This window comes from Candoia aspera, chromosome 6 (assembly GCF_035149785.1).
Source record: "Candoia aspera isolate rCanAsp1 chromosome 6, rCanAsp1.hap2, whole genome shotgun sequence".
Taxonomy (NCBI): Eukaryota; Metazoa; Chordata; class Lepidosauria; order Squamata; family Boidae; genus Candoia; species Candoia aspera.
Genome location: NC_086158.1, coordinates 23668746 through 23696583, shown reverse-complemented (window position 1 = coordinate 23696583; position 27838 = coordinate 23668746). Strand labels below are relative to the sequence as shown.

At 37.9% G+C, this 27838-nt stretch overlaps 1 protein-coding gene across 1 annotated transcript in view; it reads left to right on the top strand.

Annotated features, from left to right (window-relative positions):
• Nucleotides 1-433: 433 nt before the first annotated feature.
• The window catches only part of MME (membrane metalloendopeptidase), a 57783-nt gene continuing 30378 nt past the window's right edge, over nt 434-27838 (top strand). Inside the window, exons 1-10 of the mRNA XM_063306532.1 lie at nt 434-523; nt 687-856; nt 7930-7965; nt 18651-18812; nt 19886-19966; nt 21404-21499; nt 21603-21721; nt 22925-22990; nt 24086-24220; nt 25454-25555. Of these exons, the coding sequence (XP_063162602.1) occupies nt 697-856; nt 7930-7965; nt 18651-18812; nt 19886-19966; nt 21404-21499; nt 21603-21721; nt 22925-22990; nt 24086-24220; nt 25454-25555 (957 nt within the window). The 5' untranslated portion in view covers nt 434-523; nt 687-696. The remainder of the gene's footprint in view (nt 524-686; nt 857-7929; nt 7966-18650; nt 18813-19885; nt 19967-21403; nt 21500-21602; nt 21722-22924; nt 22991-24085; nt 24221-25453; nt 25556-27838) is intronic.

Here is a 27838-nt window from a genome sequence, read left to right as displayed (position 1 = left end):
GAGATTATGTTGTAACTGTAGAGCAAGAGATAAATTTATGATTGTACTTATAACTGCTGTGAAGAAGATCAGACGCTACTTCTTGCATCTTTTTTTCTTTCTTTTCTATTTTTCTTTTACTTTTTTTCTTTCTTGCACTTTTAGCTTTCTCTTTGATTTCTTACTTTTTATTTTCTATTTCTTACTCTATATGAGTTTGTATCAGTTTGCATTTTCCTTTTAAAAAATCATTAATAAAAGTTACATCTACAAAAAAATAAATTAAAAACTTTTGTCATTAATTGCTAAAAGGATCTGAAAATTGCTGAGAGGTAAAATAAAACATTTTTGACCACTGGCAAAGGATCAAAGATTGAAAGGTTAATTTTTATTCAAGCCAGGCTGCATTTCACTGACTTGTGAACTCTTGTACCACAAGACTACAATTAAAATAGATATGTTGGCAATAAAAGCAAGCTCACGTTTGTTTTCAGCCCCTTGTTAGCCTGCTCTCTCTGTGTGCAAGAACATTATCCTGTGGGTTGTAAGTAGCAAAAAATAGTACCTCAACTTACTATGATGACTGCTTTTTTTTTTAAGTATACTATTTTCTCTTCCTCATTTGAAAAAAAGTGTGTAAGAGGAACTAAAGATTTCCGTCCTTCTACAGTTTCAGTCACTTGGCTTTGTCTTCTTTTTCTTGCCAGACTCTAGGTTATGGCCAAGTCAGAAAGTCAAATGGATATAACTGAAATGAACTCCCCAAAACAAAAGAGAAAACTGGGCTGGAGCGCATTGGAAATTGGGCTTGCTGTGGTGGTGCTGCTTCTTGCAATAGTGGCCATAACCATTATCATTCTGTATGCAACCTATGATGGTAAGTAGGAGCCCGCTCCCTAAACTTAAAATGTCAGTAACAAAAATTATTTGAAAACATTATAAGGGAAGAGAGAAAATGTCAGTGAATACAATTTCCTAGAAAGAGATTTGATTACAGTGCCCCAGATGGGACAATTGATTAGAATGATTGAGCTGTGCAACTGCTGAATTTTTAGCTACTAAACTAGAAAACAGTCCATATTCTGTTGTGGTGTAGTGGCTAAGGTGTGGGACTAGAACCAAGGACACTCCAGGTCAAGTCCACCTGTAGGTGTAGAAATTTATTGAGTGACTTTTGGATGGTCTTTCTTTCTCAGTCCAACCTAGGTCAAAAGGTTGCTGTGGTCTGAATAAAATGAAGGGAAATCCAATAAAAGCCTGCCTGAAGTCTTGGAGAACAGACAGGATAGGAATCTAACAAATATAGACAATAAGCATTCCTTCAAATGTTTAATATTAAAATATTAAAATCTATGTTGTCTTTTTTAAAAATAAAACTTACTGATTGATAGATCTTTATTTGAGTCTGGCTTCTCAAAGATAACTAGGTGGGATTCCATCATCAACTAGACAGCCAGTGTAATATAGTGTTGTGTTTGAACCACTCAGATTCCCATGTTTGAACTAGTCATTCTGTACCAGCCCAAATACACAAGACTGCTGTTGTGGCAATAAAATGGAGACACCACCACCCCCATTATACACAGCCATGAGTTCTGCAGAAAAAAGGATAGATGGATGGATAACAAATGTAAATATAATTATATTTTAAAATATATTTAATATTCTCCTCACCTGACTTCTCAAGTGTTAAAAATGTAGAGGAGCACTTATCTATATTTGCTTTCCACAAGAATGTGGTCATTAGAGATGAATTGCCATTTTGTAATATTTGAGTTTTATTTAATAACATATAGGTTGAGCAGAGTAGCAGCATGAAGATAAAATACTGAAAACACATTTCAGAAATCTGTATCAGACACCTAGAGAAAGCAGATCTCTTTCAAAACTTGTTCTCTTTCTCTGTCTCCTTCTCCATTTCTCATTTAACATTTATATCTCAAGGAATGCCTACTGTTTTCCAGTGGCTTTGCTCCACCCTCTGGGTGGTGGACAGAATAAGCTGAATTATCATCTTCTAAATTTCTAGGGCTACTTCCTAGTCTTTGGGACATTTTCCTGTAAGTTTTGTAATAGACATTGTGATGGGTAATTTTACTACTGGCTAGTAAGGAATATTTACTGCAATTATTTTACATTCAAACTCAATACTACATTGGGAAAAATACCCCCAGCCATTAAAAAATTAACATGTACATGCTTAACAGACTATGCAAAATATTTTAGTAACTTCCCTTTCACTGTGATAAAAATATTTCCTTTCTGTAGTTGTTGTTGTTTATTCATTTAGTCGCTTCCGACTCTTCATGACTTCATGGACCAGCCCACGCCAGAGCTTCCTGTCGGTCGTCAACACCCCCAGCTCCCCCAGGGACGAGTCCGTCACCTCTAGAATATCATCCATCCACCTTGCCCTTGGTCGGCCCCTCTTCCTTTTGCCCTCCACTCTCCCTAGCATCAGCATCTTCTCCAGGGTGTCCTGTCTTCTCATTATGTGGCCAAAGTATTTCAGTTTTGCCTTTAATATCATTCCCTCAAGTGAGCAGTCTGGCTTTATTTCCTGGAGGATGGGCTGATTTGATCTTCTTGCAGTCCAAGGCACTCTCAGAATTTTCCTCCAACACCACAGTTCAAAAGCATCGATCTTCCTTCTCTCAGCCTTCCTTATGGTCCAGCTCTCACAGCCATATGTTACTACGGGGAACACCATTGCTTTAACTATGTGGACCTTTGTTGTCAGTGTGATGTCTTTGCTCTTAACTATTTTATCGAGATTTGTCATTGCTCTTCTCCCAAGAATTAAGCGTCTTCTGATTTCCTGACTGCAGTCAGCATCTGCAGTAATCTTCGCACCTAGAAATACAAAGTCTTTCACTGCCTCTACATTTTCTCCCTCTATTTGCCAGTTATCAATCAAGCTGGTTGTCATAATCTTGGTTTTTTGAGGTTTAGCTGCAAGCCAGCTTTTGCACTTTCTTCTTTCACCTTCATCATAAGGCTCCTCAGTTCCTCTTCACTTTCAGCCATCAAAGTGGTATCATCTGCATATCTGAGATTGTTAATGTTTCTTCCAGCGATTTTAACTCCAGCCTTGGATTCCTCAAGCCCAGCTTGTTGCATGATGTGTTCTGTGTACAAGTTGAATAGGTAGGGTGAGAATATACAGCCCTGCCATACTCCTTTCCCAATCTTAAACCAGTCCGTTGTTCCGTGGTCTGTTCTTACTGTTGCTACTTGGTCATTATACAGATTCTTCAGGAGGCAGACAAGATGACTTGGTATCCCCATACCACTAAGAACTTGCCACAATTTGTTATTGTCCACAAAGTCAAAGGCTTTAGAATAGTCAATAAAACAGAAATAGATGTTTTTCTGAAACTCCCTGGCTTTTTCCATTATCCAGCGGATATTGGCAATTTGGTCCCTAGTTCCTCTGCCTTTTCTAAACCCAGCTTGTACATCTGGCAATTCTCGCTGCATGAATTGCTGAAGTCTACCTTGCAGGATCTTGAGCATTACCTTACTGGCATGTGAAATGAGTGCCACTGTTCGATAGTTTGAACATTCTTTAGTGTTCCCTTTTTTTGGTATGGGGATATAAGTTGATTTTTTCCAGTCTGATGGCCATTCTTGTGTTTTCCAAATTTGCTGGCATATAGCATGCATTACCTTGACAGCATCATCTTGCAAGATTTTGAACAGTTCAGCTGGGATGCCGTTGTCTCCTGCTGCCTTGTTATTAGCAATGCTTCTTAAGGCCCATTCAACCTCACTCTTCAGGATGTCTGGCTCCAGCTCACTGACCACACCGTCAAAGCTATCCCCGATATTGTTATCCTTCCTATATAGGTCTTCCATATATTCTTGCCACCTTTTCTTGATCTCTTCTTCTTCTGTTAGGTCCTTGCCATCTTTGTTTTTGATCATACCCATTTTTGCCTGGAATTTACCTCCGATGGTTCTAATTTTCTGGAAGAGGTCTCTTGTCCTTCCTATTCTATTGTCTTCTTCCACTTCCACACATTGCTTGTTAAAAAATAATTCCTTATCTCTTCTGGCTAACCTCTGGAATTTTGCATTTAATTGGGCATATCTCCCCCTCTCAGTGTTGCCTTTTGCTTTCCTTCTTTCTTGGGCTACTTCTAGTGTCTCAGCAGACAGCTATTTTGCCTTCTTGGTTTTCTCTTTCTTTGGGATGTATTTTGTTGCCGCCTCTTGAACAATGCTGCGGACTTCTGTCCATAGTTCTTCCGGGACCCTATCTACTAAGTCCAGTCCCTTAAATCGATTCTTCACCTCCACTGCAGATTCCTTAGGAATATTAGTGAGCTCATATCTAGCTGATCTGTGGGTCTTCCCTAATCTCTTTAGTCTGATCCTAAATTGTGCAATAAGAAGTTCGTGATCTGAACTACAGTCAACTCCAGGTCTTATTTTTACTGACTGTATAGATGCCCGCCACCTTTGGCTGCAAAGGATGTAGTCAATCTGATATCGGTGTTGTCCATCTGGTGAAGTCCATGTATAAAGCCCTCTCTTAGGTTGTTGGAAGAGGGTGTTTGTTATGCAGAGTGAGTTGTCTTGGCAAAATTCTATCAGCCTATGTCCTGCTTCGTTTTGTTCTCCCAGGCCATGCTTACCTGTAATTCCAGGTGTCATTTGACTGCCCACCTTAGCATTCCAGTCTCCTGTGATGAAAATAACTTCTCTTTTAGGCGTGCTGTCCAGTAGGTGCTGCAGATCCTCATAGAACTGCTCTACTTCAGCTTCTTCAGCATCTGTGGTTGGGGCGTCTATTTGGATCACTGTGATGTTAGATGGCTTGCCCTGAATTCGAATTGAAATCATTCTATTGTTTTTTGGATTGTATCCAAGCACTGTTTTAGCCACTTTACGATTAATTATGAAGGCTACTCCATTTCTTCTGTGGTCCTCTTGTCCACAGTAGTAGATCTGGTGGTCATTTGATGTGAAGTGGCCCATTCCAGTCCATTTCAGTTCACTGACGCCCAAAATGTCTATCTTTAATCTTGACATCTCACCAATAACCACATCCAATTTGCCCTGGCTCATAGATCTTACATTCCAGGTTCCAATGGTGTGTTGATCCTTAGAACATCGGATTCGCCATTCACCACCAGCACCGTCGGCCGCTCGCTGTCCTTTCGGCTTTGAGCTAGCTGTGTCATCACGTCTGGGGCTAGTTGAACTCATCCTCTGTTCCTCCCCAGTAGCATTTTGACCATCTTCCAACCTGGGGGTCTCATCTTCCGATGGTATACCGACATATCTCTGGTTGTACTGATGCATTTAGTTTTCACGGCAAGAATACTGGGGTGGGTTGCCATTACCTTCCCCAGGGATCGCATTTAGTCTGACCTCTCTGTCATGACCTTCCTGTCTTGGGTGGCCCTTCATGGTTTAGCTCATGGCATCATTGAGGTACTCAAGCTCCAGCACCACGACAAGGTAATGATCCTTTGCTGAAGTCCTTTCTGTAGCCTCTGCTGAAATCTGTTTCAAAGACATATGGCATGCTTATTTTAGCATCTAAATTCTTTCTGATTTCTATCTTTTGGCAAAAATTACATTATCCCTGGGTCCAAACAATATAGTGTTTTTCATAATTTGGTAAAGTCTTGAGAATATGCATTACATTAATGTGGGGGTGGGTGGCAGAGAAGTGATTGAGGTTTACTTTTTTTATAATAGTAATGTTACAGAAAGGATATTTACCTAAGACATTTTCTGTTTCCTTTTCTTATAAATTGCTTATGCTACCATAACCCAGAGACCAGATATTTCCCCCTTGTCATCCCAAAACACACACACAGACACAAATATCAGCAGTTCCTATTTCTTGTCAGATCATATCACATACTTGTCCTTAAATTAGGCAGAAAGAGGTCAGCAAGCTCCTATCTAGTGGCCAACTGGATTGTTTTCAGCCCAGATCTGGTAGCTGAATCCTAAATATCCCAAAGCCCTTTCTCTAGATAAAGTAGATAGGATTTTAGTTCCAGAATGAGCCCTAAAAATCAGTATATATATGGTTAGCCACATACTTCCACTCACACTCCAAGCATGCATTTTTGAGTCTCTTTTTGTCTTTTGAGAGATGCATAAGAATCCATATTTGAAATGATTTATCTTGCTGCATGAAGAACCTCAAACCAACATGTTAAAATTATCACATTCAATTTCCAGTCACAATGTCTCTCAGTGGAAAATGGTGGGAAGGATGCCTTTTGTTACTCTGCAAGAGCGCCCCCCCCCCATCAGCCAAATCACACCTTCATCCAAAACATGGTGCTACATGATTAAAAATTTAACAGATGGCTGTTTTTCTGCTTTTTTTTCCTTTGCAGTTCCAAAAGCACTAAATGTTATTGGGGGAATCCTAAATCTTTGCCATCCCCAACCTCTTGTAGTCAGATAGGTGGGATGTAAATTCTCACAAAGTAAGTGGCTAAGGGAGAACACATCAACCTTCTCCATCTGCATGTGACATTATTAATGAGAATTAAATCATCCATGCTTGTACAACAGTTTCTTAAAAAATCATGTGATGAATAATGAGAGATACTGGGAGCTACAGTTCAGCAGGATCTGGAGGACCACCTCTGTAATAAAAGAAAATAACTCTGAATGAATGCAGATCTTGCTGAATGACAGCTCCAGCATCTCTCATCACTGGTGACTCTGGCTGGTCTGCTAGAAGTTGTGGTTGAGCAACATCCGGATGGCCTGAAATGTTAATAAAATACTTAATATTCATTTTTTCGGACTAAATGGACTAGCCCACTTGTGTCGTCAGAGATGAATCTCTCTGCTCATCTACCCAGTCATTTATTCAAGCAAGTTCAAGCAAGTTCCCAGACCAAGACAGAATATGCCCCCCCAATTTCTTCTGCCTGATAACTGACAGTGTTCTGACTTACTTCAGTTGAGTCATTCTACCTCATTAAGCAACCCACCAGCTTTATCTAGGAAGTCCACTAATAGGAGATCAAGGCAGGCCCCTTCTCCCATCACTCCTGCATGCCTAGTATGTAGAGGTGAACTGCCCATGCCTAGAGACAGTATCCCATGGCTTGAGCCTGAGTCATTCCCTAAATCTTTTAGGTAGCATTTGATACGATGAAAGAGGATTTGCTTCAGAAATACTTCCAAAGGAGAAAGTCCCATGGATAGAATGTGGTGTTCTTGCACTTATTTAATGATGAGATGGCTAAGGAGTGTCTGAAAATGTCTTGTCTTTCATAGTACAGTCATCTTGTCAGTCCTCTTCATCCACACCCCCTGCAACCATCCCAAGGGAAAACCATAATGAGAGAAATCCTCTCACTTGGCTTTTTCAATAGCAGTGCTATCATCAGTAATAAGGGGAGACCTGAAATTGTTGGAAAAGTTTTGCTTCCCCAGGAAAAATGTCATTGATTTAAAACATTTGTATGCTGCTCCCCATTGAAAAAAGTCTTGAAGTGGAAAAATTGTCCATCCTTCTTTCTGACCACAAATTTGATGAACAATCTGAAATGGGGGTTGTATTCCACTCTCAATAATTGTTTTGTCCTCTACCCAATCTCTTGCATGTTTCCTTCCCCAAGCCAGGTGCACACATGATGGGAAAAAAAGTATTTTCTCTTTCAGACAATAGTTTGTCTTTCCCTTTGCATTCATGAGCACTGAGAACGTCACTTTCTCCTGCCCAAGTTTCAGTATACTTATTTTATGTTAATTAGGCCTCTACCTTAATTCTTTGCTGTCACAACAGTGACCTACTATCAGGACAAACCCAAAGGTCTTGAAGAAGCAGAGGTCTACATTATATAAATAAATATATTTAGTTTACATGTATTAGAAGTGAGCGTCAGAATTTTAAGCACAAAGATGTTAATGTGCTTCAAAAAAAATTAACACCCTAAAGCACCTTATTTTTTTTTTCAGATGGTATTTGTAAATCTTCGGAGTGTATCAGATCAGGTAAGATAGATACAATGTCTCCATTTCTTTCAATATATTAATGTGGGCTTTCTGATAATAATGTATCCCAGAGACATAAGCACAAGAAGTTTTTTGTTTTGTGTCTCTTGAATGGCATCTCTATTTTCTACTTCCATTCCATATGACAATCTACTTTTAAAATTCAGAGATATATAAATACAATACCACAGTGGAAACTGGGGAAAGTAACTGCAGGTAAGCCAAGTCAAGAAAGATGCATTTATCACAAAGCCAGAATTGTGAAGTTCTATTCCTTTGATTAAAAAGCAAACAAAATAATAGAAAACACCTACAGCTGTACAACATCAGGCTTTGTATTAGATCACTCATAAAATTAACAGATTTCTGCAAATACAGAGCCTTGTGATGAGATATTAATAGATTTCCCTCAGACAACCTTGGTCATTCCATGAAATATCTCTATAAAATGCCTAAGGCTATGGGAAGTGGACCTAGTGATTCAGAACACGATGTTTTTGTTTGTTAATGAGAATATATAGCATGGGATGCTGACTTTATGGAGTAGCAATAGACTCAACCGTGCTGAGTGAGCTATCTAATATTTAGAATCTATCTCTGAATCTTTAGATGTCAAGGTTTTCCTTTTCCTTTCCAGAAATGGCTGTAGACTGGTTACTGTGTTCAGAAGGAAGGGGGAGAAGGCTTGTATTTTTGCTCTGCCTGTATTATTATTATTTTATCATATGGCACATTCACATCGCAGTTCAATAGAATAAAAACACCGGAGATAAAATACAAGATATAAAATATAGAGTATAAAATTATAGACATATGTCTAGATTACAAATATAATTTTTTGCTTCATTTGTCACAGCCAGGAAATCAGCAAAATCTCCATTATAGGCTCTATTTTGGCACTCTGTCACTATAGGTTGGATAGTTTGTTTTTCAGCCCCACAGTCACAGTTCGGTGATGTCATTTTGCCCCACTTATAAAGGACATCAGCACATTTACCACGGCCCATGCGGATTCTGTTCAGTGTTGTCCATATTGCATGGGGCTGATCAAATCCAGATGGTTTCTCTGAGATGCAGGGTAAGCTTCGACACTGTGGAGGACAAATTTCTAGCCAATACTGTTTCCACACATTGTGGCTATTGAAGTCATCTTCTACAAGTGATTTAGCAGTTGAAATGGCTGGATGTCTAGATCTCAGCCTATTTCGTTCCAGGCAGGTTACGTCACTCAATAATGGCAGCTGGGGATTATCAATAATCTTCCGGTATTCTTGAAGGAGGGCATTTTTCCATCTTACATTCGGGGTGGTATATGACTCAGAACAGGCAGCCAGTATGTGGGAGTAGATCGTATTGTCCCACTGACAATGCGCATTGACTCATGCAACTGTGCATCAATCCTACTTGTGTGTGGACTGTTAAGCCACACTGGGGCACAATACTCTGCTGCTGAGTACACCAAGCTGAGTACAGACACTCGCAGCATATCCACTGCCGAACCCCAACTAGTGCTGCATAATTTATGTAAGTTGTTATTTCTGCTTCTCAGTTTGGCGGCAGTCTTCATTAGATGTTCTTTATAGGAAAGCATCCTATCTTAAGTAACCCCGAGGTACTTGGGGTGCATGTTGTGATTAAGTCGATTTCCCTTAAATCTTACATTAAGCTCTCTGCCTGCTGATCTACTACAGAGATGGAAGCGTGTTACTTCCATCTTGGTTGGGTTGGGCTGTAACCTCCACTTTATTTATCGAGTATTTCTAAGTCAGTAGTAAGAACATCTTCAGTTGTCTCAAAAGCTACAAATATTTGCTTCGATTGAAACCTTTACCTATACAACCTTCTTAAGAGCACTAAGTTTATCTCTAATTTGTCTTGTATGAACTTTGTCCCTTTGTGTTCTAGATGTAGACAATATATTTATCGCAATCTTATTGGCTGGGATATGTGTCTTACTATTTATTTTCTTCTTACTTCCCCCTAATTTCCATAATAACGACCATGCTTCTCTACTAGACGTCTTAAAGTTAAGCAATTCGACTGTTTCTGTCCATTTCTCTCGTCAAGTTACATCAAGACTATGTAATAAATTGTTTGCAATTTCATGATCTCTATTTTTTAGAAATTCTTGATACAAGTTCTCGCAGGTATCATTCCAACCCGGGATATATTGTTTATGATATCTGCTAGGAATAGTCTTTCTTGCTGTGCATATAAATGCGCCTACGGATCTCTCATGTATGATTAGCTTATTAAAATGGGTCTCGAAGTACAGTAACTGTGCTGATTACTGTGCTAATCCTAAATGCATATACAGCCATGCAAATAATCTTTATTCATTTTTATTTATTTATTAATCAAATTTATCACCACCCATCTCCCCCTGAGGAGGGACTCTGGGCAGTTTACAATAAGAACCCAGTTAAAACAATGGAGTATAAAACTATACAATAAATATAGTACATAATAAAATATAAATGTAATCTTGGAACCAAATAGGTAAGATGGCTAGTTGAAAGGGGTTGGTGTTCATCGAAGCTTTGAAATGCTAAGAACAATACCTATGTTTTCAGCAGATTGTCAGAGGTCCTATAAAAGGGACATCTTTACCCCTTATATAGATATGATAGAAATGCATTCCCACTGCAGAATTAATTAGGCCAGTGTTCACTTTCTCAGTGTGCTGCAAAAGCATGAGCAAAAGCAGTTGATGATCGTGCTGCGCTGTGGTATGACAGGGTAATAAACATCTTTTTAGTTGCTTTGACAACTGGGACCCATTTTTCCCACCACCCATTTAGAGTGAAAGCAATATATTTGGTTTTGTGAATTCTCAGTGGTGTAGACAATGCTGATTCAGGAGCATCCATTGGGTGGAGAGGAGGGGGAAGGGGTGCAAAAGGCCAAGACAGCATCTATAAATGTATCATGTGTAAAAAAGGGACAGGCCTTCAATTACCTGCAGATACCCTTGGTCTGATTAATTTAATTGCCTGCGATAAGTTGTGAAGGAGAAAGAAAATGGTGCCACATCATCAGCAGATAAAGGCTACAATCATGAATGGAAAAAAGCAAATTGGCACAAAGGAAGAAGATTTTCTTTGCATAGCTTACCCATATGAAAAGCCTTTTGCCTATCACCTGTCCAACTGTTTTCCTCATTCGCATAATGAGCAGTTTTAAATTTGCATTAGTACCTTTAGGTGTGTAGACAGGGAGTCAACTGGCTTTTTTTCTATGTTATATTTTCTGCCCTGACAGGCACACAAGGGAATGGGGTGGGAGTGGATGTGGGAATTCACCAGGACACCGCACATTAACTTTTGAAATATTTAAAAATACCTTGTCAAAATTCATGGTAAGGGACAGGTTGCACATATCAGAAAGATTTACAAGAGTAGGTTTTTTTTTTTTCATCCTAATGACTGAGTTCATGTATTGCACTGAACTAGGATAGTTAAAGACTTAATTTTCTACGTGACAATGTTTGAAGCTTAGTTGGTGTTATCTTGGTGGGAGGAAGGGGGATTATGGCACAGCACATTATAGGAACCTAGCCAGGTTGTTAAGTTTAAGATTCAGTGTATTATGCAACCCAGAAAGTGAGTTAATTCAGCAACAGAAATAAGCACTTATGTGAATGCGGACAAGTGCATGATGCTGATTTTCCCTTTAATCTTTCATTGCCCATTTTATGGTATTCTGGATTATACAGAATTCTGATTTGTGTGAACAAAAATGACACAAAGGTCAAAGTTTATCTCATTAGCATAACTGACTCCTGTAGTATCTTGCATGCTATTTATTACAAAATGTTTGCTTATCATGGTTAATGTTTAATAATTAAATTAGTATTTGCTTTTCAAGGTTGCTAATTAATGAAATAACTTTTTTTTAACTGTTCAGGATCAATTAATCATAATCTTAAACTTACTTAATCAAAGTGTTTTTAGTTGCTGAATCATCTCCCTGGCACACATTAAGGAAACTGTACTCTCTTATATTGAAGAAAAAGTGCTGAATAACATACTTTCCCAGCAAAGCCATCACTCATTGGCTGTTTTAAACTAGTTGTGGCTTGCAGTAGTATAATCTTGGTAGATATATAAATGCGACAGATTTGTGGCATAGATTCCATTCTCTGGGAATTCATGTAATTGAAGCCTTTTACATAAATTAGGTAAATTAAATGTTTCCAAGAACTAGATAATATGCTGAGAAATGAATTTAAAGAACTGACTATGATAATAATATCAGGTGTTTGTGATCCTCTTTTGTATTTGGGGGGATTTTTAAAATAGCTTAGTTTGCAATTAGGGTCATTAAAACTTTCAAACCACAGCCTGAGTGAGGGGATTTCTGGTTAAGGGCATATCTGCACTTTCTGCTTGGTCCACTGCCATTATGGGTCACCCACTGTCATCCTCCTCTTACTCACAGCCTGTTGCAAATGAAACAATTGTTTTCTGGTTTTGATAAAAAAAAAAGCTCTTTTCCAATTAGAGCTATCTTAAGCCCTTCAGAGCAGATGTTCTTCAGCACTTCATTGTGATCTAGCAGTAGCCCCAGCTCCAACTGGCTGCAGTGTTTGGCCTCTTCCCCCTCTCCAGTGGCTGGTCACTGCCCTGTGTAGACTTTTTCCCATGGACTGCTGAGCTTCCACGTTCTCCACATGTTTTTTATAGTCTTGCAGTTGATCCAATGATGGCACGTTAAATCTATGAAACTTTCTTCACCCCTAGAAGTTCATGTTCCATTCAACCCTAACATCTAGCACTAGGCATCCAGCAGGCTTGTCTTCCCTGCATGGATGGTGAGGACAAGAAGCAGGGGAAGACCAATCAGATCTTGCAGTGGCCATAGTTCAAACAGTACCAGCCCAGCCCTGTTACTAACCCACTTCAATCCAGACTGGAATTTCTGAAATTGGCTTAAGAAACAGTGGGGAACAGCACAAGAGAGAATCAGCTTAGGCTACTATGCAGAATTGCCCTAAGTCTCTTTTCCCCCGTAATAGCATATTTAGCAGGTTACATGCCCATAAGCAGCTTGATTCCAGAATCCTTGAACAATGCTCTAGGTTTTCAGAATGAAATATAAAGGAAAGGGAGGGATCTCCCAAAGATTCGTGAATTTCAAGGACAGCAATGCAATTTCAGGATCAAGGGCCACCGGGGGGGTGGGGATGATTTGATGTGCCATCAAATCAGTGTTGACTCTTAGAAACCACATAGATAGATTTTTCTCCATGATGATCTGTCCCTAACCTCAGGTCTTCCAATGGTATACCCATTGCCACTGTAACTGAGTCCATCCACCTTGCTGTTGGTCTTCCTTTTCTTCTCTTTCCTTCCACCTTTCCCAGCATCAGAGCCTTCTCCAGAAAGCTAGGTCTTCACATAACGTGTCTGAAGTAGGATAATTTGAGCCTGGTCATTTGTACCTTGAATGAGAACTCTCATTGATTTAATTGATTTGTTCAATGACCCATTTGTTTATTTTCTTGGCTATCCATAATAGTCTCAGGAGCCTTCTCCAACACCAAATTGAGCATGGGGAACCATACTCCAAAAGACGTGGGCAGGGGCAAGACAATTACTATATTTGGCTCAATTTGATTTACATTTAATTAAAATTAAATTTAGTTAATAAGATAACCCCTTTCACTCATTTAATCATTTCATTCTGTCACATTAAAAGTTACAACTTGATCTTGACTTTGGGAAGTTTGGGTGGGGTTGTATGATTCTGAGATTTCAAACTGTGAACCTCAGTTTTTGAACTAGAGAATCTTAATGGCATTAAGAAATAAGAAAGTTTACAAATAAGTTTAAAAGAGGCAGTAAATCTCCCACCAATACATCTGTTCATCTGTTGTGGTATCATAGAAAAAGGAATTGAACTCAGATTTTATCATTACTAGGTTGACCAAATCACAGCAATGAGATTTAGTCATGAGGATGGTAAAGTCTGAATCTCCTCCAGTGTTAGATACTGTAGCTTCAATAATTATGTTTATAAAGCAGCTGACTGTCTTACCTGATATAATAAGTAAGTAAATAAGTTTATTGTAACCGCAGGTCATAACATAGGAATGCAATAAAATACAATAAAATAAAATAACAATAAAATAGTGAAATTATAAAATAAAGTAATAAAAGAAGCATTAGATATAAAAAGATTACAACAAAATAAAGCCAAAGCTACAACTAAGAATTTAAGTATTTCTTCCTAAGTTTAAATGAGAGCAGAGCAAAAGTAGCAACGTGGCTGCTAACAGTTGGAAACACATCTGCAAGAAGATAAAAGTTTTTCAAGGTCAGAGTCCATGAGCTCATCTGCCATTAATAATTTGGCCCTGATCTCATTGTATATGGGGCAGTGGAGGACATAATGGATAACATCCTCCACTTGACCAACACCACAAGGACAGAGGTGTTGTTCAACAGGGAGCTTACAAAATCTCCCTTTGAGATATGCAGAGGGCATGGTCTGCAGGCGAAGGGATGTCAAAGACCTTCTTAGTGAAGCACTGGTTATGTTGACCAGGTACTGGGAGAAGCTTCTATGTTTTTTTATAATGATGATACCAAAAGGAAAACTTGGATGATTGTACTACAGTTGCATCTTTATTAGCATCCCTTTCAAAAAGCCAATCTCTAATATTTTCTCTATTCCAAAATCTAAGTTCTTCCAAAGGTGGTAGGGAATACATTTGTAGAATGGGTGATAAAAGTTTAGTCCATTGATTTCCAGCTGTGTAATGGAGAAAACAGAGTTTGGCAATATGGGATTCTTGAAGGCTTTCTAGTTTCTTATAGTGGCCCAACAATGCAAGATGTATTCTAACAGTGATGAAAGATAGCCCTACCTCCATCCTTAAATAGGCAGCAAGGGTGCCCTGGGGGAAGCCCAAGATCTTCCTTATAAAGTTGTTTTGGACTACTTCCAATTGGGCAATGACCTTCTCATCCCATCCCCAAATCTCAGTCCCATACAGCTTGCCTTGGAATATTTTAAGTGCAGGGGCTACCAGTTGCCCTCCTTTAGAATAGAAAAATGTCAGAATAGCACCTACTGTATGCTGTGTAGTTGCCAAGACAGTAGATAAGTGTGCTTTCCATAAAAGGGACTTATGAAAGGTGATGCCAAGGTATTTAAAAGAGGAACATTGCTCTATTCGTTGGGAATTAATTGTCCATCTGTTTTTGATACTACTTTTGCCAAAAACTACTACTTTTGTTCTATTATAATTTATCTTCAGCAGCTAGTCTGGCCAGTAACCTTCTAAGGTCAATCTCAGTACAGGAAATAAAGCCATGTCATCAGCATGCATTAACACTGAGATTTTCTGTCCATTGAGTGAGGGGGAGGAAAACTTTACCTGGTATAAGTCCATCAGAATGAAAATTTAGTTTGCCAAATGCTGACACTATCTAAAATCTAAAGTGTGAAATGGGTTGCCCCACTACTTCAACTTACAGTGACATCCATACTGTAATATATTCTACTGGGAAATCAGTGCATAAGAGGGAATAGAAACACAGAAATGAATCCTTAGATAATGCTGTCTGTGATCTTGTCATTGCATTATACAGGGACTCTATGTTTTGAATTAGCATGTTACGTCTTTTGCTATTTGGATAACACCTACAAATAAATAAAAGAGGTTCTCACTGAGTTGCTAAATTTGAGACAACACATTTGCTGCATCAGAACTCTTTCTCAGACTCATGCAACATATTATTACCCTAATTATTGTTTTCAATGAAACATACTTTTTAAATTTAATCTAATTTCATTAAGTTAATGTTTGTGAAAATGTTTTTAAGGAAACCAGCAATAGGTCTAAACAGAAAAAATAGCAAATGCTCAATGTAGTAGACTAAGACACAAAGACTTTATAGTTTAGAGTCTATGATTTTTTTTTCTTGTTAACTCTGTGGGTGCTAATGAGAGTGGGTAGATCTCAGACACAAAAATAGAGATAATCACTAAATGGAGACAAAGAGTTAAGAGTTTTTGGTGTCTCATTGCTGTGATCTGGTAGTCACTTGGAATTTTGCAACACAGGTATAGTAGCCATGCATTGTCTCTTTAAACCCAACCCAGTCTCTATAGTCCTCCTTCCTCTCTCCTCTTGGCTCATGAGAAACCCAGTTGTAGGCTTACATTAAATACTACTAAACCCTAATTGGTTTATTAAGTTAACAAAAATGAGAAAAGTCTGCATCTATGGTCAAGATTCACAGACAAGCAAACAGCACAGTTAGTTTGGGGAGGAGGCAGAGAATAATATGTTTTATATCGCTACCACATTTGCTTTTTCATTCATTGCGTCAGCTGTCTCCAGAATTACATCCCTCATTCATCCAGGGGTGATCTGCTAACTTCTTTGCTCTGTCAGATCTGTATGTATGGCAAATTTAGGCAGTATGGGGCTTTCTCCACTCATGGAGATTCCCTTCATGCTTTAGAATTCTGATCTTTCAGGACTTTGAATTGTGTAGGGTGCCTAAAATGAGTAGAAATGTCCCTTTCTTAATACATGAAAGATTAGGCAACTAACAGTCAAAAAGTAACAGAGACCATATTATATTTAGGAGTAGGAGACTCTCAAATAAAGGTATATTTTCTTAAGCATACTTTTCTTCTGAGTAGGATTATTTAACCCCTTGACAATGATAAAAAATAACTTCATTTCCTTTTACCATCAAAAAAATTATCTATTATGGTCAGTAGCTGACTTTCTCTATTTCAGTAGCTCTTCCTTCCAGGTAAGTATGCATAAACTGCTGTTATGCCAGAACAGATCTGTAACTTAGCTTCCCAACAGAAACTGGGAAAGAAGTCTTTGGGGCATTAAGCTGTTTTTTCCCCTTATTTTTCCCAAAGGAAAATAGCTTGATGAAGGCCTTTATGGTGGGCTACAAGCACAAAGAAACTTTTGTGTGCTGTCCCATGCAGTTCAGTATGATAAGGATTTTTAGGTCTCTTCAGTCAATGCACTAGCCTCATTTCATGGAGAGCTAGAGGAGGTTCTCCACTGCAGATGCTTATAGGAGATGACAGAGGAGATGAGAAAATGGCAGGGCTAATATGTCCAGCCTTCTCTTTCTTGAATAGGCCTACTCTTTATGACCTGCAAAATTCCATGTAACCACCAGATGGCAACAAAGAGATAGAGGAAAATGGTAGTGCTTTACTGCCATCTAGGGATTACACAGATTTTTGCAGCCAATATACAGTAGCCCTAACAGTACAACAATGCTAGCAATGCTTGTGGTTTTTCTCCAGCTTCTATCTCCCAGGTACTTGCATTATTCACACTCTCTGCCTGTTGGCTTGCTTTCAATAGCACTTTCTCCTGTTCACTGTATCCTCAGCAAATGTAAGAAGCTCCTCCAATTAACAAGTAATTATTTGGAGAAAAAAAAACTTGTCTTGTTTCTGATTAAATATAGTATATACATTTGAGTGCAGTATGAAGACTCTTGAACAAGAATGAAAGCTTTCTTTAGGCCTTCTTGTTCAACCTAAGGTGAATAAGGACTGAGGAAGAAGTTGGAAGAAGGGCCTCTAATATTGTTGGAAATATGGCCTCTAATACAGATTTATATATTGTCAATGGGATATAATGCCTAAACAGTTAAAATTATAGACTTTTATGGCTAGTCCAATATCCTATGTTTTAATTTCATTGCATTCCAGCCAGACATTCATGGGTAAGCCTCATTACATTTTCTTCTGATGCATTTTTTTAAAAAAATACCTTCCCATTTTCAGAGAGAAAATTGCAATATAATTTAAGTCTTATTGCATTCATTATCTCAGTGAAAGAATACAGTCCTTAGCTGTAATTTTAAAGAACATTGCCATTCAGAAAGAGGAGCCTCATCTTGACAATTTGAGTGGGGGGAATAGGATTAAATTAATTAACTTTCCATTAGGCACCACCAGGCTGCAATTCAGAAATGTGAGTATCCTAGTATCAAAGAAGTATTTCCCTCGTATTTTTATATTGAATTATATGATAACCCAGGTTAGCAAACGAATAGCCAGGGCAGATAACAAATCAGTAAACATAAAATAAAACAATAACACTGTCATGCAAAAGCAAAACAAAAAAGTAGAAAATAACCAGGCAATTAAAACAACCCATAAATACACAATACGTTTCCAATTAACGTAAGGGTTGTGCTTGGTTAGCCAGGGGATCCCCAGAACAACCAAAGGATTGCCCACTGGGGTAACTATGAACTGGATCAGTTCGATGTGTGTGCCCATTCGCAACGTAACCTCCCCAGTAAACTGGTGACTGGACCTCCTCCCGCCATGGAACCATCGAGCTGCTGAAAAATCAGCGGTTTAGGGAGAGGGGAGCAGGGCAAGTCCAAAGCAGCGACCAGGTCGGGATGGATTAAACATCTGGAACACCCTGAATCGACCAAAGCCCACACATCGACGGTCTTGGATCGATAGGTCAACTGGGTTTTTACAGCTAGGATGGGGCAATCAGCACTCACCATGTTGGTATCGCGCCCATTCTCCACCACCTGCCCAGCGGTGCTGTTTAAGGCAGGCGGAAGGCGTTTCCCACCAGCTGCTCCAGGGCGGCCAAAGCGTCTCCTGTAAAGTGTAGCTCATCCTCTCAATATGCATTTACTTGTTTTGCTTTATGACAGCTGCCCGGATCATTGAGAACATGGATACGACGGTGAAACCTTGCAAAAATTTTTATCAGTATGCTTGTGGAGGATGGTTAAAAAGGCACATCATACCAGAGACAAGTTCCCGTTATAGTAACTTTGACATATTAAGAGATGAACTAGAAGTTGTTTTGAAAGGTCAGTAGTACATATGAGTTAATCCAACTTTTGGATCATTTCATTTCTTTTCTTCTACTACTCCAATTTTTTGACAGAAGAGCAAGAGATGTATTCTGGTTTATCTAAAACTGACCTCAAAGATTTGCTAGGTTAGGTGAATGCAAGTCTGTAAGGTCAAATATCTTTTGGCCAAGTGTAAACAATCTGGGTGATTTGGGTCTCATTTATTGGGACAAGCCCTGCATTGCATTCTGACTCTTACATCACCTGGCTCAGTGATCAGACAGGGGTGGGTAGTTGTCCTAGAAATGTGGAAGAAGATAGTTAGCTTAACAGGAAGTTGGATATGTTGCTCAAAACCCTGATAGCCCAAACTGGTCAGTCTTATGGTTTATGTTTAGATACAGACAAATAAGGACTATATTTGAAGTATTAGTAGATATTGCTGTCAAACTGAGATGAGAATGAGAAAAATACTTTGGGGCAGATACCCCATAAAAACATTAATTGAGACAGTATTATATTAATCTTAGAGCAATTATAGAGGGGCAGAGCAAACCTCCAAAGAGGCAGAGGAAGTGCCGCTTTCTAGGCACTGCTGGGTTTGCACTGACCAGGTTAGAAGATACTGTAGAAAGTGTTCTGTTGTTGGTTTTGCTTCTTTTACTTTCTTCCCTAATTAGGCCTACAGGAAGGGAAATTCCATTGGTGTGTCTAGTAAATAAGGGTCTGTAGATCCTTCTCCATCCTGGACATCTGCTTGGAAAGCACCTTTTTAATTTACCTCCCCACCTAGTAAAAGGCAACTATGCCAGCTGAAAACTGCTGCAATCCACAGGGGAGCTTTACTGGTGGGTCTGTCTTTCTTCAAATAAGCCTCTCTATTCTCTGGCAGTTGGTTCATCACACTGCCAGAGACTTTAAGATTGGACTATAAGGCTTTGATTCTGCTCTCATATCCATTTATCTTTTTGTATGTTGAGGTAGTAATGACTAAAATGGGCATCATTATCCATGCTTCAGCATAACATCTGTAGAACACAACCTACATTATGTATCACATTGATAATATATATCTCCATCATTTTCAGATGTCCTTGAGAAGAAAGACAGTAATGATACAGAAGCTGTTATGAAAGCAAAAACACTCTATAGATCTTGTATAAATGAAGGTAAGTTACTTGGTAAATTACCACATTTACGAGTAGTGAATATAACCTTGTTCTATAGTCTTACTGCTCACTGCTCTTTAGGGTCATTCTTGCAACTGATTTTTGGGCACCACAGTATGCTTCACACATCTAAATTCAATGCATAAGGCAGAGTTTCTCAACCAGGGTTCCATGGAAACCCTAGGGTTCCACGAGAGGTCACTAGGGATTCCCTGGGAGATCATGATTTATTTAAAAAACTATTTCAATTTTGGGCAACTTTGCATTAAAGAGGTAAGTTGCATTCCTTATTTTTAGTTTAAGAACACTGTTGATGCATATATACAGGCCTACCCATGAAATTAATATAATAATTTTGTAACTTCAGGCCTATATTTGAGCCTGAATGTGCAGGGGTTCCCCAAGGCCTGAAAAATATTTCAAGGGTTCCTCCAGGGTCAAAGGTTGAGAATGGCTGGTGTAAGGCAATCAGTTCAGTATCAGCATACTGAATTCTCTACATATTTCTTATTTAATGGTTTCAATTCTTGAGAATAATGGTACAGTTGACTTATTTAAATCTACTCTGTGGATACTCTGTAGGTGATCATAGAAAAGAAAGATAGAATGTAAACAAGTTGTTTCAATTTGTGGCATCTAGAAAGGAAATGGCTAACAAAGAACAACTGGAGAGATGATGTTATTCCCAGTAGACATTACTGATTCTGATGTTATCTTAAATTAACAAGTCCTCTTACATTGCATTGTGTGGTTTGGTTTGCTTTATTGTGTGATTGGAACCCAGGCATTGTTGTTTTATAAGCCTCCTAGAGACACTATTGCGAGACTGGCAGTTATTGAATTTTAAATTGTTTTATTGTGAACCACCCAGGGGGGGAGATGGGTGGTAATAAAAATATGATAAATAAATAAATTGATTGATTGATTGATTGATTGAATGAAATGAAATGCTCTTTTTGAATGCTTTGCACAGCTGTACAATTCATATGCTTGCTAATGACACATATGGTGGCTTCAAAATCTCTATAAGCCATAATTACAAACCATAGTGGCTACCTTCCCATTAATCATAAGCCAGAAACAAATCATGGATATTCCTATGGGGTGGGGAGGAATGGAATGACATCAAGTTATGTAAGTTGCATCATTTCTGTGATGACATCATAACATATGTAACATTATTGTGGCTTGTATCACTTATGGACTTAGTGCATAATATAAAGCCATATTCTGTAAAGACATCAAAGACTCAAGATAAAACTACTACTTCCAGCTATTTTTATATTTGTTTGCTCTTTACCTTTTCTTGTGAGATATGATTCTGCAGAAAAAATTTTTTTTGAAAACACAGGACCATCCCCATACATCATTGTGATAATTGGGTGGTTTAAGAAGTCTGCACCTATAATTAATGGATTTCATGTTTATTTTCACAAGTTGCCATTGACAGAAAAGCAGGGACACCACTAATCAACCTAATGACCAACTTTTCCGAATGGCCTATAGCATCGGACAACTGGGACCATGATTATGGTAGGCGAGTTCAGGTTATTTGTTCATTGTAATTTTCAAATGAGAGAGGGTGGGGTTAGAGTTATGTTTATCCAACACTGAATATATGCTTTTACTACTTTAGGGCTCACATGGAGTGCTGAAAAATCCATTGCAGAGCTAAATTCTCAATTTGGGAGAAAAGTCATCATTAACATGTTTGTTGGTACTGATGATAAAAACTCCTCCCAACATGTAATTCATGTAAGTTTATCACTGTTAGAAATGTCTAAAAATGCATTTGTTCATTCTGGCATAATTAGGGAAACTAGGGATTTTAAATATCCTACCCATAAAAAGTTGTGTTGATTCATATAAATAACATATCATCCTGCTGTAGAGTTTTAAATATGGCTCACAGGCAAGGGTGCAACAACAGGGTGATGCACATGTAAATCCCATTTCATTTCCATTAAAAATGTTTTGCGATACATTACTTACACAATCAGGGTTCATTTCCTTTGGTAATTGAATGTAAATCATTCTGTCACAAATTGCTTGAATGTGTATGCTTAGGAAAAGTAATTAAATTTTCCAATTTTCTGTGGCATCTGCATGGCCAACCTACCCATGGATTCTGTGTTCCTCAGTGATGGAATCTCCATTAAGACTGATATTCAAATTATTGTAACAGACTAAAAATTACAAAGTGTAGATGTGTAGGGTTAGGAGTATGCAGCCAATAGAGAACAGTGGCCTTTGCGAGTACTTGGTAGGGCTGGGGGCCATGCCATCTGCCCTGTGTTTCCTTTTCCCTTGTTTTAAGTTCTATGTAGCTTTCTTTCCTACCCATAAAAGAGTGAGTGAAATAATGCTACATCTTCTAGCTCCTAATCAAACTTGGGACATCAATCTGCAATCATGCCCCCATGATGTTGAAGTTCTACCCTTGACTGCATCTTATGACATTTGCTAGTAAGAACACTGAATTCCTACTTCTTATTGGTCTCTGTTAAGTAGTAATGATCTCCTTCTACTTCCACAGATGCTTAGAAATTGAACACCTATTTTCTCTTACAGGAAGTATAGCAGAGTAAAACTTTTACTTCTTGATACCACCATCGTCTTTTCCTTTTCTTGTGAACCACTCACAGTAGTTTGAGAGTTGGGCAGTGTACACATTTTAGTCTTCCCCTCCCCTCCCCTCCCCCCCTTCCTCCCTCCTTCTCATTTTCTCTCCAAATTTTTAGCCTTACATTCTTGGTTGTTGTACTTAAAAAGTCTCACTTTAGAGGCATATTAAAAGAAATTGAATTATTTAGAAAAAGTAAATATCATTGCTTACAAACTTCTATCTGTCCACAAATTCGCTACCCGGAGTCACTTGTTTGAGATGAGCGGCCATAAAAGAAATATATAAATTGCTGTTCTATTTGTGGCCTGATTTTTTTAAACTTGGTTTTGTAGATTGATCAAGCTGGACTTGGACTTCCTTCCCGGGATTACTATGAATGCACCGGAGTGTACGAAGAGGTATGCCCAGGTTTAGGAATAAGCAAAAACTCCCCACAAAAAGTTAGACTTCCAAACTGCCTCATTGCTAATGAATTTGATGGCCCCACTGAGAAGAATGTGTCTTCATTAAATGCTAATAAGATGACAAGAAGAAAATAATAGCACTCAGATATACTATATGTGAACTGTTCATAATAACATAACTATATTTGCTATAGATTTTTATAACCCAATTTCCATTTGAAAGATATGCTATTTTACTCTTCTACATAAAATTGTCCAGCACATCCTGAAACTGTTTTGTCTCTCTGTATGTTTATGCTGTATAAAGGAGGAATCCATTTATCCAAAGCTACTTAGCAAGCATAGCATAGAAATCCCACATAAACATTGATGGTCAGTTAACCAAAGCCTTATTTTTCAGAAAATTTTGCACAATGTAGATTGAGTGCATGTGAGTGTTCCAGCTAGATTGTATACTTCATCCACCATTCTGTATCCTTAAAAGTGACTTTCTATTATGGTTTTCTTGCCTTGACTGATGACAGATAGATAGGTTATTCTTAATTGTGTACACAGATGATGATTGGGTGCAGCTTCCTAACATAAATACAAATTTCCTACACAAAAGTCAGCATTAATGTAGAAAACTGTCAACTGTAAAGTTGACCCAAATATGGATTGTAAGTATGCAACTCCCAGCATACTAAGGAGGAAAGGTAATTAACAAGCTGCAACATACTTATAAAAGAGCTTCCTTCAAGCACCTAGAGAAGTTAATTACAATGAATCATTGTCCCTGTAATGAGTGCCTTATCCCAACTCATGATTTAATGCAATAGTTTAGAGAATTTTCAGAAACAGTAATTAAGTAAACTAGTTAGGAAATCTACGGTTCAAATGATAGCATTAAATACACACTATAAATATAAAATAATACTCATAATAAAATCTTCATCCAGTATTATGACTGATCTTCATTAAACATATACACTAACTTACCATAAGACAATATTTAAAATTAATTTTTAGGTTGCTATTTTTATTAACATCTTAGCAATTTTTATACAAGTTTGTCATAGTACTAAGGCAAAATATTCTTTTTTCTTACAGGCATGTTTAGCCTATGAGCATTTCATGATTTCTGTAGCAAAGTTAATTCGGCAAGAAAGAAACCTCTCCATCAATGACAATCAAATTTCTATGGAAGCAAAAAGGATAATGAGTCTCGAGAAAGAAATTGCAAATGTAGGTTAACTCTCCTATTTTATACAAAGAATGTTTTGTAGGAAGAAACAATATATGGCTTCTGCCTCTCTCTCTCTTTCCCAAAATTATACTATTAAATCAGAGGTATTAGGAGGAAACTAGGGGGAAATTTATACATGAAATAAGTATTTCTATTTCCTTTTGTTTGGGGGATGAGATAATCCAGGGAATACAGAAATATTCCATTTTAACTCTGGACCATATTGATCTGACTGTTCCAAGGATGGTTTGGTCATTTTCCAGAAAAATCTTCCAGAACAGAAAGTGGTTCATAGTACTTCAGATATGATCTGACCATAAAATGGCTGGGTCAGTACGGTCTGGTGGAAAACAGAATGTTCCAGGGTTTACAGATGGTAAATTCCTTATTTCTAATTCTGCTTCTACTTCTATTTTGACATTACTGCATCACACAATAAATCCTTCAATACTTCTTAGTAGAATGTATTAATACTACTATAACAGTAATAATAGAAATACATTACATAGCTAACATACTCAAGGTGTGGTGGGTCTAGTAAAGGAAAAGATTGAATATTTTCATATTTATCACTCTAGAAATACACAAAATTCAGAGTACTCAATAAATCTATGTATTATATGGCCACATTCTCTCACTGATAATGTTTTGGATTTAGACTTTGTCCTATTTTGAATAAACGTATTGAAATCAATGGGATTTGGGTTAGACGTTACAAGTCATGTTGATCTCAGTGGATTTATTCTAAGAATGACTGACAGAGTGATCTGAGCCTTTAGATCAGGACAATATGATATATCAAAATGACGGTCTGGTTGCTTGCATCTCCACCCTCTTCTAGTTCCCCTACAAACAAGAACTTTTTGTCCTGCCCCAGATCTACTCTATTACTTTCTTTTGAGGCTTTCTGAGATTGGGTTTTTATGGTCTTGGAAAGCAGCAACTGTAGAAGCTGACATGAGGTGAGAAAGGAGTATTCAGAGTCAAATGGACCTCCCAGAGGTTAACATAATCCTCAGCTTCTGAAAGAGGATGGAGAAGCCTTCTGTGTTTCCTAGGATCCTGTCCCTGAGATCATACTTTCTTCTATCTAACAAGACCATCACTCCTGCCTTAATCTCTTTGATCTGAAGGTTTGCTTTCTCTTTTGTATTAAGGCTTTTTTGCTTTCCTGTTTCTGCTGCTCTTTCTCAAAAGCTACTCCTTTGTACAGTATAAATTTGTTTTTCTAGGCCACAACCAAAGCTGATGACAGGAATGACCCACTTTTGCTATACCACAAAATGAAGCTCAGCAATGTCCAAAAAAATTTCTCTTTGGGAATCTATAATCAGGTAAAATATTGGCTTCTGCCATTGACTAGCAGTATAAACCACTTTAAAAAAAAGTTTAATTCTGAAGATGATGCTTTTGAACTCAAAATGCTACACTAAATTTGTCAGCCTGTTGCGTACCTAACTGGCAGCAGGAGAAAGCAAGCAAGTGCCCTAATAAAACTGGTCATCGGGAGTAGCCCTCCCAGGTAATTAACAGTCACACAAAATAGCCATTTGGTAGTAAAGGTTGTATTGTGACTCAGTTTGGTCCTGTGCAATCCTCTCAAAACTGTGCCTTGTTTCCTGTTCTAAAGAATATCATCAATTCTATGACTGATTTTTCAGACAGAGCTATGTATATATCACCCTATCAGTAGAAATGGAGAGAAGCCTTCTGGAAAATAACCATATAAATCTGTACTTCCAGCTAGATATATATGTACCAAAGTCTACATCTTCCTACATATCTTGTCTAACTAGATTAGTGAAATTTAACTACAATTCATTGTTGCAAATCAAACTCTTGACATCAGGACAAAGTTTAATTGTATAGAGTAAGTTGTTTCATTGGCACAGAGAGCTGAGATCTAGTTTTATGGTAGATATAATGCTTACATGATATTCAGTAAGGAAAAATCTGTCCATGTGACATAAGGATAGGAACAGAACCTATGACCCAAGGCTAAATTCTTTGGCACTAATAAGCTGATAGGTAAATCTTCTGATTAAAGAATATCTACTATTGACTTGTCCTTAAACTTATTAATGAACTGATTTCTATTATCAGTAATTTCTCAACCTGTGTAACTTTGAGACATATTGAAGAAAGCATGAAATAAATAAAGCCTCTTTAATATTTTTTTTAATCTATAATTAGGAGCAGGGTGCAGCTGAAAAAGGCTATTATCTGCTTGATGGCCCCCTAGAATAATTTGGCTGGACACTGTTAATATTGGATTTAGATTGCCATTTGATCTGATCTGATTTTATTTTGTGTGTGTTTTTAAATTATTTATTTTAGCCTGCTAGAATCCCACTAAAACTATGTCAAAGTCAATAACATTTCATTGAATTGAGAAATTATGAAGTCAAGTACTTCATAACTTAACCATTCAAATTAGCACCCACCCTCCCTCCCAGGAGGGCATTAGGTGGCCACTAATAGTTAGAGTTTTCTGTATCTCTCTGCAGTCCTTTTTGTAGTTGTCTGGATTTTTGCGGACCAGATAAGGAGGCCCAAGTCAGATTCTTCCAAATGTACAATGAGGGGTGAACAAAGAATGTGTTGCCTGCATTGCTGCTCTTACCAGGCAAGCCTCCTGCTGCCAGCATGATGGGATGGGATTCTGGAAACCAGGGTGTCTTCCAGGTTTTGGGTTTTGTGTCATTCAAGAAACGTATCTTTAAAAGGTAGAGAAACCAGACAAATATCAATTTCTCAAGCCACAATGTAATTTTCAAATGTCACACGTTGATGTCAGTCTTCAAAATCCAAGTCAGAAAAGTAAACTGTAAAAGTGTAGGTACTTAGTATTGTCTCTAATCAGGGTGACCATTTCTTTCATTTTGTTCCTAAACACATTTGGCATAATCCTTAAGCATATCTAAGACCTCTTGGAACCACAGCTGTCTCTCTGATTATAAGAATTACCATCATGTAAATGCTTTTAGAACTACAGCCCTTTGATTGTTTTACAGCTCATTAATCTTAAATTAAAGCTATTCAACTTAATTTATTGCCTGTTGGCCAAGAGTTTCTGAGCCCAGCTAAAATGCTTAACAGTGGCTTATTGTTATTATCAAAGGATTTTTTTTTCTTTTTGCTGTTATGAAGAATTTGTTTACAGAAGCAGTCTGGCTGCAGAAAATCAAAAGACAAAAGATGAAGCAAAATGGTACATGTGATAGTTGATGCAAACCATTTTGATAAGCCAGTTGTTAAATAATATATTGGTAAAATTCACTAAAATATACATATATTCTTGAAATTTAAGTTTCAATAGTTGTACCACTTAGGTTCTAGTCCATCCATCCACTAAATGTGGAATCAACTCATTGCTTATAGAAGAGAATATAAATACACTACTCGTTACATGAAGCATGTTTTAGGAGACATGGAGGATGATATACATATAACTTTCCTCAGTCTTTTGGTAACAGTAAAGGATTGCATTTTCTACACAACTTTGTGTGTTTTGCTTCTACCACAATTATGTGATTTGCATATGCCCATTTTCCAACAGTGCATAAAATATTCCCAACCACTGAGTAACCATGAGGCACTATTTAATTTTTGAAATA